Below are 15,261 nucleotides of genomic sequence, written 5' to 3' on the forward strand. Positions count from 1 at the left end.
CTGGCCAACACGGTGAAACAGCATCACTTCTAAAAATACAAAAATCAGCCAGGCGTGGTGGCGCACACCTGTAATCCCAGCTACTTGGGTGTCTGAGGCACAAGAATCACTTGAACCCAGGAGGCGGAGGTTGTAGTGAGCCGACATGGCACCACTGCACTCGAGCCTGGGCAACACAACGAGACTCTGTCTCCAAAAAAAAAAAGGTTGAATAAATCCACTAAATACCTTACTGTATAAGTATTTAATTCTTCATAATTACATAGTTTTAAATCCCAAGCATAAAAGCCAAACACCGTAAGTCACAATCCAATCAGAAAATATGAAGAGCTACTTACGGAGTCCCACAGAATCTGGTTTGCCATTATCATTCTTACTTGGTTGCACAAGTGGAGCAAATGAAACAGCAAGGATATTTTTACTTTCCCAAGTGTTCTGTCCAGTTCGCATAATCTGTGTTAACTATTTAGAGAAAAAAAAGAAAGAAAGAAAGTGAACAGCTTAATCCCAGCAATGTGGTCACCTTACAGTCAAAACTGTTTTAAGGGAACAACTGCCAGTCAGAGCTATACAATCACTTATATTTAAATGTGACCAAATTAATTCCATTTAAATATTTACTATAAAATATAAAAGGAATGAAACTATTTGCTGTTAATATAGATATTTTAATGCAAATGGGATATTCAAATATGGCCAAGTAAGTCTGCAATGTTAGATTTGTGGTCTGATAGTGTCTAGAAGAAGCACTACAATCCATACATGCCATTGCCTTTCAAAATACATGTCTGAGACAGGTTCAGTAATTTGGTTAAGGCATTATATTAATAAGACCATATTTTGACTACATGTTGACTTCATGCTCTTCCATGATATTAATCGAATACAGATTCTAATTCGACCCCCAACTTGATATCTCACAAATCAATGTAATTATAAAGAGACTAGAAGTTTTATCATTTCAGCAAACGCCCATCACTGGTCACAGGAAAAAAATATTAGCTCAATACACATCTTGTTCAGGTTTAATTAGTATATTCAACTTCTATCACAAAAAGCAGCTCGTTACTACATTTGATGTTTGTAAAATAGTATACAGTAAATGTTTAACAAAATATTGATGAGAAAGTCACATTTTACATATTTGAAAATGTATTGTTAAGGGAAAACAAAACAAAAAAAATTGTTTAACTGGGAGTCTAAGCCCTGGAAGCATTCTAATAACATTTTTCCATGAACTTTTAAAAATGAATATTGATATACTCTTGCCCTTTTTAATATCTGACAAATGATTTGCTACAGAGCACAGTTCATGGTGATAGTGAGATCCACTGAGCTGCAAATGACACATGGTGATGTTAAGGGATCCCAAGATAAATAAAAATAAACTCCACAACTATCATGCTAGGACCTAGTCATCTTAGATACTCTACCTCAACTACACAAACTGCAGGTATTTTAAACATTTCAGATTTCAGTTAATGTAAACATAAAAGATATTTTTTAAATGTGTTTTTATAACTTTTTTAAGTAATTTGCTTTTGAAAGGTATACCCGTTTTCTGAGTAAATTAGTATTTCATACATTATACCTAATAATTCCAAACCAAGGCTAAAAAAGTAAAATTAATAATGTTCATAAATAGCTGCAGAATATTTTCTAATGAGTCTACTTGGTAATAATGAAGATTTTTTTAGTTCACTTGTTTTCTTAATGAAGTTAAATAGTTCAAAATCAAACCACAAAGAGGATTTCTTTTCTTTTCTGAGACAGGGTCTCACTTTGTCCCCCAGGCTGGATGCAGAGGCATAATCATGGCACACTGCAGCCTCAACCTCCTGGGCTCAAGTGATCCTCCCACCTCAGCCTTCTGAGTAGCTGAGACTACAGGTGCATCACCATGCCTGGATAATTTTTGTATCTGTTTGTAGAGACGGGGTTTTGCCATGTTGCCCCGACTTGTCTTGAACTCTAGGGCTCAAGCGATCTGCCTGCCTTAGCCTCCCAAAGTGCCGAGATTACAGGCGTGAGCCACCATGCCTGGCTAGGATTTCCTTTCGACACGTTCAAAGAACTGAAGAATATGGGAAACTGAGCAGCTAGTAGAGATCATCACATTCAACTTTTGGCAAAGCAAACTAAAGAAGAAAGCAGCTTGCTGAACACCAGGCACAGGGAGTAACTGAGCTGAGTTGAAAGCCCAAGTTACCTCTCCTCATAGTAGAGAGATATTTTCTCTATCTCCTTTGTTTAAATAATTAAGATGTTTCAAGTTTTGTCTAAACAAATAAGACAGATCTGGTGAAAAGTATTTTTTCTTTAAAAGTTACAATGTACCTTTCACTGAATAAAATTCCTCAACCTTAAACAAATGTGCTTGCTTCCTAAGCCACTAAAGAAAAGGAGTGGAAGTTACCTGATCCTCTATAGGCATGACTAATATGCCTCCAACTTTTAGTAATATTTTCATGTAGTTTTCATGGTCTTTCTGGACTCCAGCTCCACAATAAATTCGATCATACTGATGACTGTCAGATGCTATCTGGAGGCAATTACCGACAACAAATGCAGGTTCACAGAACTCAAATCTGCATTGAAAAACAAACATATTTTAATTCATTTAAGCAAAATATTAGATCTAAAAAATTTACCATAATCCAGTCCTTTGAAATAACGGAAGTTACCAAAATTAATTATAAGGATAAAATGATTATAAACTTTATTTAAATATAATATTTATTAAGTTTAGCACTCATCAAATATATTGTTTTATTATCAATAACATAGGACAGACGTGTTTTCAAAACATTAACATTTTTGGCCACACTGAAACCTCACTTAAGTCTTAAGAAATAAATATAACGAAAAGCTCATCACAACCTCAATATTGTGACACTCCCAAAGTAACATATGATAACAATGAGAATCATAAGGATCAATAAATGAGAAAAGGCTTCACTGTGCATTGTCCTTTCCAAAAAAGGTGAGGGGCCAGCAGAAATGAGAAAGGTTTGTATAGAATTCATCTCAGTTTGACATTTTTGCTGAAGGTAAAAGTGGGAGAGCTTTGTCAAAAAAAAGATACGAGTGTCCCCACCACACACCCCTGCAACCAGTAAGGTTAGGAAGAGTTTCTAATAAATTTTGACTGAGGAACATTACTAATTGGGACAAAGACCAGAATGAATACTAGTTTTTTCATGTTGCTGCTTTGGTCCTGATGATCTCCCTAAGCAACATGAGATACGGTTTCAAAGGTATTTTATCTGGGCTGCTTGGTCCTGGTGACAGTGTTGGTTCATGGTACACAGAGTTACGCTTTTACAAACTATCCTACTTGGACTTCTACTTTATTTCTTAAATTTTGATAAAAACAAAACTGAAAACAGGCTCTAATATAAATGTAATTAAAACCCCAACGCACTAATAAGACAGGTAATCTTATTAAAATTAATTCGTATTCTTTCACTTTTACGCTGAATAAGGTTAATATGATCATAGAGCAAAAGCACACTATTATTTAAGGATGAAATAATTTACATTACAAGGTTTGGCATGCAGTGAAAAATAACACTGATCTGAATCACAATCATTTTTACTCTGTAAAATATATTCTGTCCTTTAGTAATTAATAGACTTATTACACAATTAAGTTTCCATTCAGAGTCACTAAAACACAGACACATCTATTTCCTAAAGAAAATTTACCCAAATCTATGCCCTGTTCTTCATTTCTTGTCTTTTTGGTGGAAGGGGACAGACGGTGGGATGGGAAGGGTCAAGGGTATCCCTGTACTATTGTCTCCATGCCCCAACGCTAAGGCAGTCCATGCTCCATTATTTCTTTTACTGTAACTGTCACCTCACTGATCACATTTTTCAGGTCTCTCTTCCATCCCTTTGCTCTCTACTGCGCAGGATAAGTTCAAGCTCCTAGGAGTGCTCCGTGGGGAATCTTTATGAGTCTACTGTCAAGTCGTTCTACTAGACTCCTTTCCTGTCTATGCCCCAGCCTGAACATACTACTCTGCAGGCAGACTGAATTACTTGCTTCTAATTCCTTACAGGAACCATCACACAGTGTTTTGAAATCCTGCATCTGTGTATGTGCTGTTCCCTTAACTTAAAATATCCTTCCCCTCTCCTTCTACTCTTAATGCCTGATATCCCTTCAAGATATAGCTCAAATATCAGCTTTGCAATGAAATCTTACTCCATTCTTTAATAGCATCTCATCCTTTCTACTTGCACAGCACACACAAAATGTGAATTTACCTATGTTAGAGAATCGTATTTAATTTCTCTTTTATACTCAAAACTATGCCATAATCTTGGATTTTTAAAAATATAGTCAAAATATAATTTTTGGCTTTTAAGTAATTACATACTGTAGATCACGTGGTTTAATCATCTTATCACAGTAAGCATTCTTTAAAAATAAGTTGGACTATTTCAGTAAGGTCTACCTAAAAACTTTATAGAAATTCATTTTAAATGCTTTAATTTTATCATAATTTATTTCAACCTCATAATTTTCAGAATGAGACTAAGGAATTTAAATAATTAAAAATGTTTGAATTATTAAACCTCTTTATCAGATACATTAAATCAACTAAAAAATATGCTTATAGTTTTAAAAGCTTCCTACTAGTTAAAAATATGTGGTAGCTTACAGAACTATTGCCAAGGAAAACACCACTACAGGTAATGACAACTTACAATTAAAACCACTTTTCATATTAGTGGTATTTTATACACATTCATCACAGCAAAATAAGTTAGAAATAATTTAGTGTTTGATTCTAAAATTAAATGTGTGCTTTGGACAAGTTACCTGATACCACTAATTGCACACTTCCTTCAGTCAAATACTATTTGCTGAGCACTAGCTTTGTGCAGTGACTGAGAATACAATGGGAGACACTCATGTTTATCTCTAATGGAAGAGACAGACATCAAACAATCCTATTAATTGAAATATAAATTACAACTGTGATAAATGCTCTAAAGGGAAACTGACAGGCATGGGGATCAGAGAAGGGCTCCCTGAGAAATGGCAAGCTGGGATCTGAAAGGTGAGACAGGACAATCTAGAGCTGCCCTATCAAGATGAAAGCCACCAACCACTGTGGCGAGTAAAACCTTAAAATGTGGCTAGTCCAAGATCAGAGACTTTTTAAAACAATGTAAAATATCTAATTCTTTTTATATTTGCATATTAAAATATATATACTTTTTAATAGTCACCTAAAATGAAAATACTAAATAACTACCCTTTTACTTAACAAAGAGTTGCTTCTAATACTTTAACACAATCTTCCCTTTGAAACATTTTTAAAATGTATTTTCCTGCTATCTCTTTGAATATTTCTTCTGAATTTAATTGTATCTCCATCACCTATTAGTCCTCAAAACACATGTATTAAATAAATGAACTAAACAAAAAAAAGAAACATAAATTTTTAACTTTTCTACCTACCAACGTTGAATATGAACCCAAATTTGACAAATTAAATATGCTAATCACAAAAATCGCAGGAGTAGAAGAGAAGCTTTTCTAGAAATAAAGTTACAGAAAAAGCATATGCTTATGGTACTTCTTTTAATTGTTTTAATTTTTAAAATATAGACACAGAGTCTCGCTATGTTGCCCAGGCTGGTCTCGTACTCCTGGCCTCAAGTGATCCCCCCACTTCAGCCTCCCAAAATGCTGGGATTACAGGCGTAAGCCACTGCGATCAGCCACCTATGGTACTTCTCTGTAGTAACATAATGGTTTATGTTTTGTTAAATTGGTTATTATAATAACTGTAACTTCATGTTACAGAATACAGTTTTTTTCCCAACATGCCAAAAAAGGAACAACAAAATAAACTCTTGCCTCTAATGAATAATCAACTCTCCTATAACTAAAAGGCAGGTTTTTCTTGGACGAGGGGGGTCTTTCTGAAGATCTCCAATCAACCGACCTTATTATTCTAGTAAACAACATGAATGTTTTTCCCTCTAATGTAAAGCAGAACAAGTATATCTACTTCTATCTAAGGGAAATTATTAATACAAAGGATAACTGCAGAGAAAAATCAAAACTCTAAATTAATAAATTTCTAGTAATTGCAACTCTACTTCTAGCAAACACATATATGGGGTCTTTATACTTTCATTTAACATGTTTAAATTGATTTTCTTTAACAGAATACTCAAATCTGAAAGTTTCTTTGAATTTAAGACAATATTCAAAAAGGGATGTACTATTACTAAGTTTAAAAATAAAAATCAAAAGATATAAATAAAATTGGACAAAAAAGGATATTTTTAAATGTCGGCACTAACAAATCTAGAACATATTAGAGAACTCATATGCTAAACATATTGTAAGTATGGCTTAACCTTTTCTAGCCATAATACATAAAACTTCACAATTAGTTAGAAAAAAACCTCTCAAACTGCATATTCTTACTTTTTTTCAATCTGTAAAGCAATTAGGGATTAACTTTCCAATAAAGTACTTATAGATGAACTTAGGTTTTTCTGACTGGGCACACTTTGAGAATCTTAGACATTTAGTATTCTGATACTAATATCATGACTTATTTATGTATCTATTTATTTTTACTTTGAGAGGAGGTCTTGCCCAGGCTGGAGTGCAGTGATGCGATCTTAGCTCACTGCAACCTCCACCTCTCAGGTTCAAGCAATTCTTGTGTCTCAGCCTCCTGAGTAGCTGGGACTACAGATGTGGACCACCACAACCAGCTAATTTTTTGTATTTTAGTAAAGATCAGGCTTCATCATGTTGCCAAGGCTGATTCTGAACTCCAGAACTCCAGCAATCTACCTGCCTGGGCCTTCCAAACTGCTGGAATTACAGGCATGAGCCACTGCACCCGACCCATAACTTATTTTTATACAGCATTTCATGTAAACAAATTCATACCAGTCAGGTTACAGAGTGGCCAAAATTTCAGTTAATATTTTTTCCAAAAGTCTACGATTACAATTTTTCAGGTAGGCCAGGTGTGGCTCTTCACTCCTATAATCCCAGCATTTTCAGAGGCCAAGGCAGGAGGATCACTTGAGCCCAGGAGTTCCAGACCAGTCTGGGCAACGTGGCAAGACCCTGTCTCCACAAATTTCTTTTAAAAAATCAGTTGAGCATGGTAGCACACGCCTATAGTCCCAGCTACTCTGAAGGCCAAGGTGAGAGGATCGCTTGAGCCCACAAGCTGGAAACTACGGTGAGTTATGACCATGCCACTGCACTCCAGCCCATGTGACACAGCAAGACCCTGTCTCAAAGAAAAAAAGAATTCAGGTAAATGTTTACTGATATTTATATATGTGAATAACTAGATGATTGATTCAAGACACAGATGGTGGCTACCATGCTATTGAACAGAGTAAATTACAACTCCTATTGATTCTTCCAAAGTAGAGAAGAAAATAAACATTTTTCCTCCTTAGGCTCTATCTTCTAACTTCTGTATCTTACCTAAGTTTCCATAAACCTATAGAGGTAAAGGACATATTTTAAACTACAAATACAATTTCTGTAGAATCTCTAAGACTGAACAATAAACTCAAAGGAAGTTCTCAAGTTTATTACAAAATAATACTATGTATAAAATTACACACAGAAATTGTTAAAAATGGTGAAAGAAAAAAATCTACCTTTTTACATCAACACCACAATAAACAAAATCTGAGAAGAAAAAAATGGCAAAAATTCTACTAAAATGATACTTAATACGTGTTTATAATTACTTGCAAAAGAGTGGTTGGTGTGTTCCTTCCCTAATTGTTAGGAGTTCATTAAAATTTTATGTTTGTAAGTAAAATAAAAAGTAGCAATCATTTTTATTCTTTGAAAAAAATGTTCAAAACAAAATTTCCAAGATAGAGATGTCCCACACTCCTAAATTACGCTACCAAAAATATGTTATATGTATACAGAAAAAAAAATCAACAGTCCTGAAATGTGTATAATAACCACAAAATCATTCATTCTAAGCTTATAATAATTTATTGATTTAAACCTGAAAATTCAATGAATATTCTCAGACTCTCTTATGCAGATAAGGAAAAGTAACTGACATACTCTTAATAAAATGTACCCTGAAAATCATTTATGAAGAAATATAGAGCACATAAATATCTCGGTTTAGAACATGAACACTTGCCCAAAATGACACCGGGATTCTAATCACTTACCTTAGCAGTGGTTTTCTTTATAGGTGCAGGTTGGAATATCTTCATCTTGAGATGGACAGATGATTTCGTTCACAGCAGGGACCTTGCCAACTTGCCCATATAATTCTTTTGATAAGCTGCTAGGAGATCAGGGTGACCTAGCCTTGCCCTGTAGCTTCCCTCTTAGACGGATAGTCTAGGTCTAGGAGCTGACTGAGAGTAGAAAAAACAACATTCCCCTTCAATACACTGTTGAAGTGGGGCTGACAATTTGCACACCTAGTTTATCATGTGCCACAGGATGCTGTTATTGAAATTTTAGACAATTATTCCGGTGGAATAAAGAAGTTTCAAGGACGTGGAAAAGAATCCTACCTTGTTCTCACACCTCATCCAAAACAACCTGCCAAATGAATCACAACAACTTCTTTTTCTTGAAATACTTTGTCAAAATACACATTTTGAGTTTTAAGAGCCATGACTGCTTTATTAAGACAAAACAAAACTTCAAATTTTTCCATTGTGAAGAAAACCAAGGGAAATGTTAAACTCTTGATCTCCAAATACACTTATACCATTCAAGGACTACAACAATCAATAATTAAGCTATTTAATTACAATTTTTTGAAAAACTAAACTTTACATTTTCAAGTGTTTTCCCTTTCAAATGAATCAAACTCATCTCAGAATAATTCAGAATAATTCCAAGCAATGTGTTGCAAGTAAATACAGTTATTGTTCATTAAAGAAAGCATCAGAGAAATTCATAGTAACAAAAACAATCTCCAAACATTTTACAGGAAATGTGACACATAAGTCATACAAAGGAGAGCCTTTTATTGCTGAAATTGTATTTCAACAATTTCTTCTCCTAAAAATGTGTTTGAAGCCATGAAATTTTTCCCCATGCCATTTCTAACAGAGGTTAAAATATATAACCGATAGTCCTGATGACTATTTTCAAGGATTTCTCTCTCTCAACATCTCAATGTCTGTCATAATTGTAAAATGTATTTACGTATCTGTCATAACTTTAAAGTATATTTACAATCTCTAACAATTATTATAAAACTACTTCTAAACATTAGAATACCAAAATGTTCACATATTTGAGAAATATTTTGAATACTGAATATATAACGAATTATATATAGGAAAACTCCTTTAAATAAATGTAATTCTCATAAAGATGAAGTAAATAAAAGACGATAGAATATACAAGCATCTAATTTTCAAATGCAAATCATATGTGAAAAATGAACATATAATTTAAAATAAAATTAGGATAGTAGATATGACAATATCAACTAAATCTTCTAAAATACAAAAGTCTACTCTAACTCTACATATAAAACTTATACCTCAGCTAAATTTGAGTAATGAATTGCCTCCCCCACCCATCTCTGACCCCAATAAAAATTCATGCCATAGGCAAGTCTCATTAATGAACAAGATATGCTCTTTAATATAAATGCTATAGTGAATTAAATACACTATACATTAACAGCATTCCTTAATTCTAATGTGAAAAAAGTAAATGATGAAAATAAAAGTACTCCTTCAACTTTCCTATCTAGGAAACTTTCCTATCCAAGTTGCTAGGCTGTAATTCACTGATAGCAGTACCTTGCTGGAAAGAAATATTAGAATAAATCAACATTGACATCATAAGAGCCAAATAGAACTAAGTAAAAAGACTCCCAGGCTCAGGTTATAGCCTCTTTTTCTAACCCTCAGTTTTCTCATCTGGGAAATGTGAACACCAATTAATATTGTCTCTAGAACTGTGGATAAAACATTTAGAATGGTTAACACTAATGAATAGACAATGCATATCAGGTGCTATCATTTTGTATCATCTCATTATTATTTTCATTATTCATATCATGACTCATTTACATGGCAAACTATACGGAGACAATGGTCTTTCATTCATATGGAATGAAAATCTCCAATAATTCAAACTACATTATACTCATCTGGCTACTGACACTGTCATACTCTCAAAGTCACAGCTATAAGTCACCCAAAAAGGAAAGAATATAGGATCTGTTGGCCTAATTAATGCTTTACAAGAAAATGGCCCTCTCTAAAGCATGCATTCTAGGGAGCTAAATCAAATACATACATGTATATGCATTACATATGTGTGGTTATAAATAAATGCTACACTAATAATCAATTCATTTTCAAAGTATTTACATGGTAAAAAGTCTATAATTCAGGTTCCTTTAACATACTCTTCTAAGTAAAGCTGGAGATTTTTTTTTTAACCGTACATGAGCAAATACTGACTCATAATTTTACTTTCCCAATATCCTCCTTCCCTCTCAAAAGCGAGATACCTAAAGGCCTTTCTTTGTGTAGCTAAACATAGGATGTTTAGGAGAGTGTGTATAAAAGTACAATAGGAGTCAGCAAACTACGGAGAGCAGGCCAAGTCCAGACTACAGCTCATAAACAAAGTGTTTTTGTAAATAAAGTGTTACTGGAATACCCTCAAGCCCGTTCATTTTCATGGCATTTGTGTCCAGTTTTATACTGCAAAGGCAGAGTCAGGTGGTGGCAACAGACACCATTTAGATTAGCAAGCTTAAAAGATTTACTAATCGGGATTTGTGGGAAAAGCTTGCCAATGTTTCACAGGACCCTTGAAATCACATCATTTTTATAAGACAATTTCAGTGAATTTAAAAATACCGTATGTATCAAAGGAATACATCAGACATAAAACTTCCCCCTTCCCTCCCACCTCCAGTACAGTAAATCCAGAGTAGCCTCTCCACATTATTTCATTTGCTGATATAAGACTAAGACATAGAAAGTTTAAAAGTACTTACTTATTTCTAAAGAAAGAATACTACTTTCAAGACACAGGAATCAAGCTTTATACAACATAAAAACATATTTGTATTTTATTTTGAGAAAAGGTCTCACTCTGTTGCCTAGGCTGGAGCGCAATGGTGCAATCTTGGCTTACTGCAACCTCTGCATCCCGTGTCCAAGCGATCCTCCCACCTCAGCCTCCCAAGTAGCTGGGAATACAGGTATGTGCAACCATACTCAGCTAATTTTTGTAATTTTTTTTTTTTTTTGTAGAGACAGGGTTTCGCCATCTTTGCCCAGGCTGGTCTCAAACTCCCAGGCTCAAGCAATCCGCCTGCCTTGGCCTCCCAAAGTGTTAAGATTACAGGTGTGAGCCACCACACCCAGCCTATATTTGTATTCTTAAAAAGGTCACCTAACATTATATATTCTAATGCTGATTAGTGTATGGATTTTTTTCCCCCCTACTGCATTTGGGAGTTTACTACGATCTTAAATATATGTATAAAAGAAAACTTTAAAAATGTAATTCAAACCATAAGTGACATGATAATACTTTTGAAAAGGGGACTGATTAAAAAAAGATCCAAACCAACAGGATAAAAAAAATTGGAAGAATATTAGGTTTCAGCTATTTATTCTCTCTCCATTACACATAATCAAAGATAATCTGGTACTAAGGAATATATAAACAGCAATTAATTTTCCTCAGTTATCTTATATTTTGTTAACTAAAATCTGTATTCTGATGAACCATAATTAAATAAAACTGCTTAGAAATGAGATTTTCAAACCACTTGGCACAGCAAGTTTGTAAAATATTTTAAACTTGAAAATAAGTTTAAATATTATCCACAAACATCAAGACAAACTGAAAATAATCAAAACACATGTAAGAAAAAATCATTTTTATAATTTGTCACTGAAACCAAACTGTATAAAAGGAACAACAAAAAAAACCCACTGAATCCAGCCACTCATTACATTATGCAAAATGAAACATTTTCCTAATACCTACTACTCCTTGTATATAAGCTACTTTATAATCTGAAACACGTAACAGGAATGTTTTGGTACACTGAAGATTAGGATAATAAAATTGTCAGAACTGTATTCTTCATGACTAGTTCATGAATTAAGAATCTATTTCAAAAATAAGCTGTAACAAACACTTTAGAAACAACTACATATAACTAAAACAAGGCCATAAAAAATTACAGAGAAACATTTATAGCAGTCATCACTGTATTTTATGATTCATCACTTTATGAATAACAAACCTGTGTAACACAGTAATGACAAAATAAAACTAAAGAAATATAAGCCAGGGAAATTTGAGTATTTTACAATTACAAAAAAAAAACACCAATTTTAAGAATTTTTAAAAATTGAGATACTTAAATAAGTAGTCTTCAAACTTATCTGTGTTGTGGATTATTATTTAAATTACATCAACATAGAAACGCTTCAAATCACAACATATTTTACTGTTTCCCAGGACTACACCCTCTTGCCAGCAATAAGCTTGAGCTCCACAGATACTTGTACAGAGTTGCTTCACTGATTCAAGAGTCTTCCTTGAGTCTGTTCTGCTCAATTAATGACCCAAAATGGAATTATCTGTGTCTTCATGTATTAATAGGTGAAATCTATTAATAACTAATATACAACAGAGCTTAAAATAGACCTTAAACATTTGCTTTTACTAATACTTTTATATTTTCTAAGTTGAAATGTACTCAAAGAGCCCTTTTGTGTACACTGTTTCGAGATTAAAACAAATACTTAATAGCAATTAAATAAAATAAAATTTAATAGTTCTAATGACTGTATGAAAATACATCACGACTACATCTTAAGCACTTACCATGCTACTATAATCCTTAAGACAGAGAGAAACGATAAAGACAAAAAAGGATGCTAAAATTGAATCCAAATTTCTTGTCAAATAATTTGGACTAAAAACTTTTATTTCTGCCAAACATGCTTTTCTTGGAAATAGGATATGAACCAACACAGTAAGCCTTGAAAAACGAATCAAAATGTGCATTACGTGTTGTTAAGACAAGCATAAATAAGACATAGGATGGTGTTCAGTAAATTAATGCAGAAAATTCAAATGGCTTGCTTAAATCCATTGAATTACAGTAAAAATAAAACCTGAGCATTTCCCAACTGCCCCATGCCTGCCTGCTGCCTGCAATCTTTAACACAGTTACAATCACACCTAGGTAGACACAAGATCTTGCCTTCATTGTAAGTATTGAGGATTTTGCTCCATTACATCAGGTTCTGTTCTTCAACCAATCAAATGCCACTTGCCAGAGGATAAATACAAACTGGGATTGCAAAGGGGAATGAAACAAAAGTACAAGAGGAAGGGGAGAAAAGGCAAAGGGAGGAAGGGGAAAATAAACATTCTTCTGAAGATATTCACAAGGTTTTTTGGCTTCTTCTCTCCGGTGCTGTCCTTCAATCTAGATCTTTCTAGAGAAAAGTCCTCAGTTCTGATCTAGCCCCCTCCCTCAAGTTTTGGTCATAGCCAAGGGCTGAAGATAAATGAGGGCCCACTCCCAACAAGCCAAGTTGAAATTTTCAGTTTTTGCCTAAAACTTCGTTCTTTAAAGTGACTGTTCTAAGCTTGTGTTTTCTATCCTTTTTAACACTTTTTCTCTTTGAAAATAAGATACACAGAGAAATGAAAGATGTAAAAGCTCTCCAAATTTTACACAATTTCAAAGAGCTCATGGATTTCAGTGTAAGTGCCCTTGCTCCATAGTAATGCAGAATTTTAGGATTATACACCAAATGGACTTTTCCTGCCAGTCCAAGGACCAAAGCCTGTGCAATATTTCTTCTAACGGGAGTTATGTTGTGAGTTTAAAACAATGGTTTTATAAACCAATTTCTCATAAACAATCCTATCACAAGATATATCAATGTATTTCTATTATCATTTCTTCTGGATGTATTACAAAGTAGCTGAATATGTTAAAGTCCTTTGTATACTGACAGGTACCACCTCTTATGTTACAACTGAAGAGGACAAAACTACTAAATTACTATCCAAAAGGTAAAAAAACCAGTTCCAGACAAATACTGCAATCACAGCATTACATTGTATCTCCAGAAAAGATACCTGAATAATGTTTAATGAATTCAACATTACTAATAAAGTGCTAGTAGCAAAAAATTACTATATTTATAATTTACTATAGAATTACATATAGGTAAAGTTATAGCACAGAATAATATTAACTTTTTCTCATTTTATGGTGCACTGATTTTTGCTGCATTCAATTGAGTCAGTCAGGATCCATAATAGTGTTCAAGAACAGTCACGTTGCATATATCTATTTATTAAGTGATTTCAAACCAAAACTATAGATATGAATACTTACTTATCAAAGCTATCACTATTTTTGATGAAGCTCTCCAGTTTTTCCTTGGCATATTCCACCACATCTGAATGAAGCTCAATCCCATGATTTATTCCAAAAGGACCTGCAATCGTAGCAGCATTTTTATAAAAGATATTAATAATATGCCCTTACAGAGCTCTTTTAAGTTCTGCTCATTTATACATCACAGGAGTACTTAAAGATGGCTTGAAATATGCAAATACCTCCTAGCTACAGATTTAAAAGTTGAATGGAAATCCATGTACATTGCTTTAATGTAAAAAAGGAAAAAAAAACAGTTTGCCTGAGTTTTCTATCAAAAAACATTACCAGGCATAAGGTTGAAACCTACAGAGCTGTCCCAAGAGAGGAGCTTATCTGGCAGGACAAAACTTCCAAAACAATAATATTTCTAAATGAAGTTTAAGTTACTTGCTATTATTTTATCATTTGCTAAAAAATTTGTAATTCAACATACTTAAAAACATGCGCTGACACAGATACTGCATGAATGTCTCGGGGCATTCCTATCCCCAGCCAGCAGAGGCTAAATTCCCACCCCATTCCACGCTTTTTGGAGCTCCCAGTGCCTAGCAGAATGTGGTCATCGGACAGCATGCTGGACTTGACCCTCATGCTCCAGCATATTTTACACTTCTCACTTAGGATTTCTCTTTACATATGCCCATGGATGGATTGACCTCCCAGGAAAAGGGGAATGAATAGAGGAGAGCGTTCTCAGCCCCCAGAGAGGTACTTGGGCTGACTCTTTTCCCCCACCCTGGTACCAGCTCACACTGAAAATACGAGGACTCAGTATCTCCTAAGGCTACCGTACATACAT

At 34.0% G+C, this 15,261-nt stretch overlaps 1 protein-coding gene across 4 annotated transcripts in view; it reads right to left on the reverse strand.

Moving 5' to 3' along the window:
- Nucleotides 1-15,261, reverse strand: part of PCMTD1 (protein-L-isoaspartate (D-aspartate) O-methyltransferase domain containing 1) — an 81,189-nt gene that overhangs the window by 12,550 nt on the left and 53,378 nt on the right. For 2 of the 4 annotated variants that reach the window (XM_011994461.1, XM_011994462.1), the window contains 3 exons: nucleotides 14,418-14,520; nucleotides 2,417-2,588; nucleotides 339-462 (listed from right to left, as the gene is read on the reverse strand). In XM_011994461.1, the coding sequence (XP_011849851.1) occupies nucleotides 339-462; nucleotides 2,417-2,588; nucleotides 14,418-14,520 (399 nt within the window). Of the gene's footprint in view, nucleotides 1-338; nucleotides 463-2,416; nucleotides 2,589-8,211; nucleotides 8,404-12,883; nucleotides 12,920-14,417; nucleotides 14,521-15,261 lie in introns of those variants that run through there. The other 2 variants (XM_011994463.1, XM_011994464.1) reach the window with 2 other exon arrangements.

This window comes from Mandrillus leucophaeus, unplaced genomic scaffold, assembly GCF_000951045.1.
Source record: "Mandrillus leucophaeus isolate KB7577 unplaced genomic scaffold, Mleu.le_1.0 Scaffold458, whole genome shotgun sequence".
Taxonomy (NCBI): Eukaryota; Metazoa; Chordata; class Mammalia; order Primates; family Cercopithecidae; genus Mandrillus; species Mandrillus leucophaeus.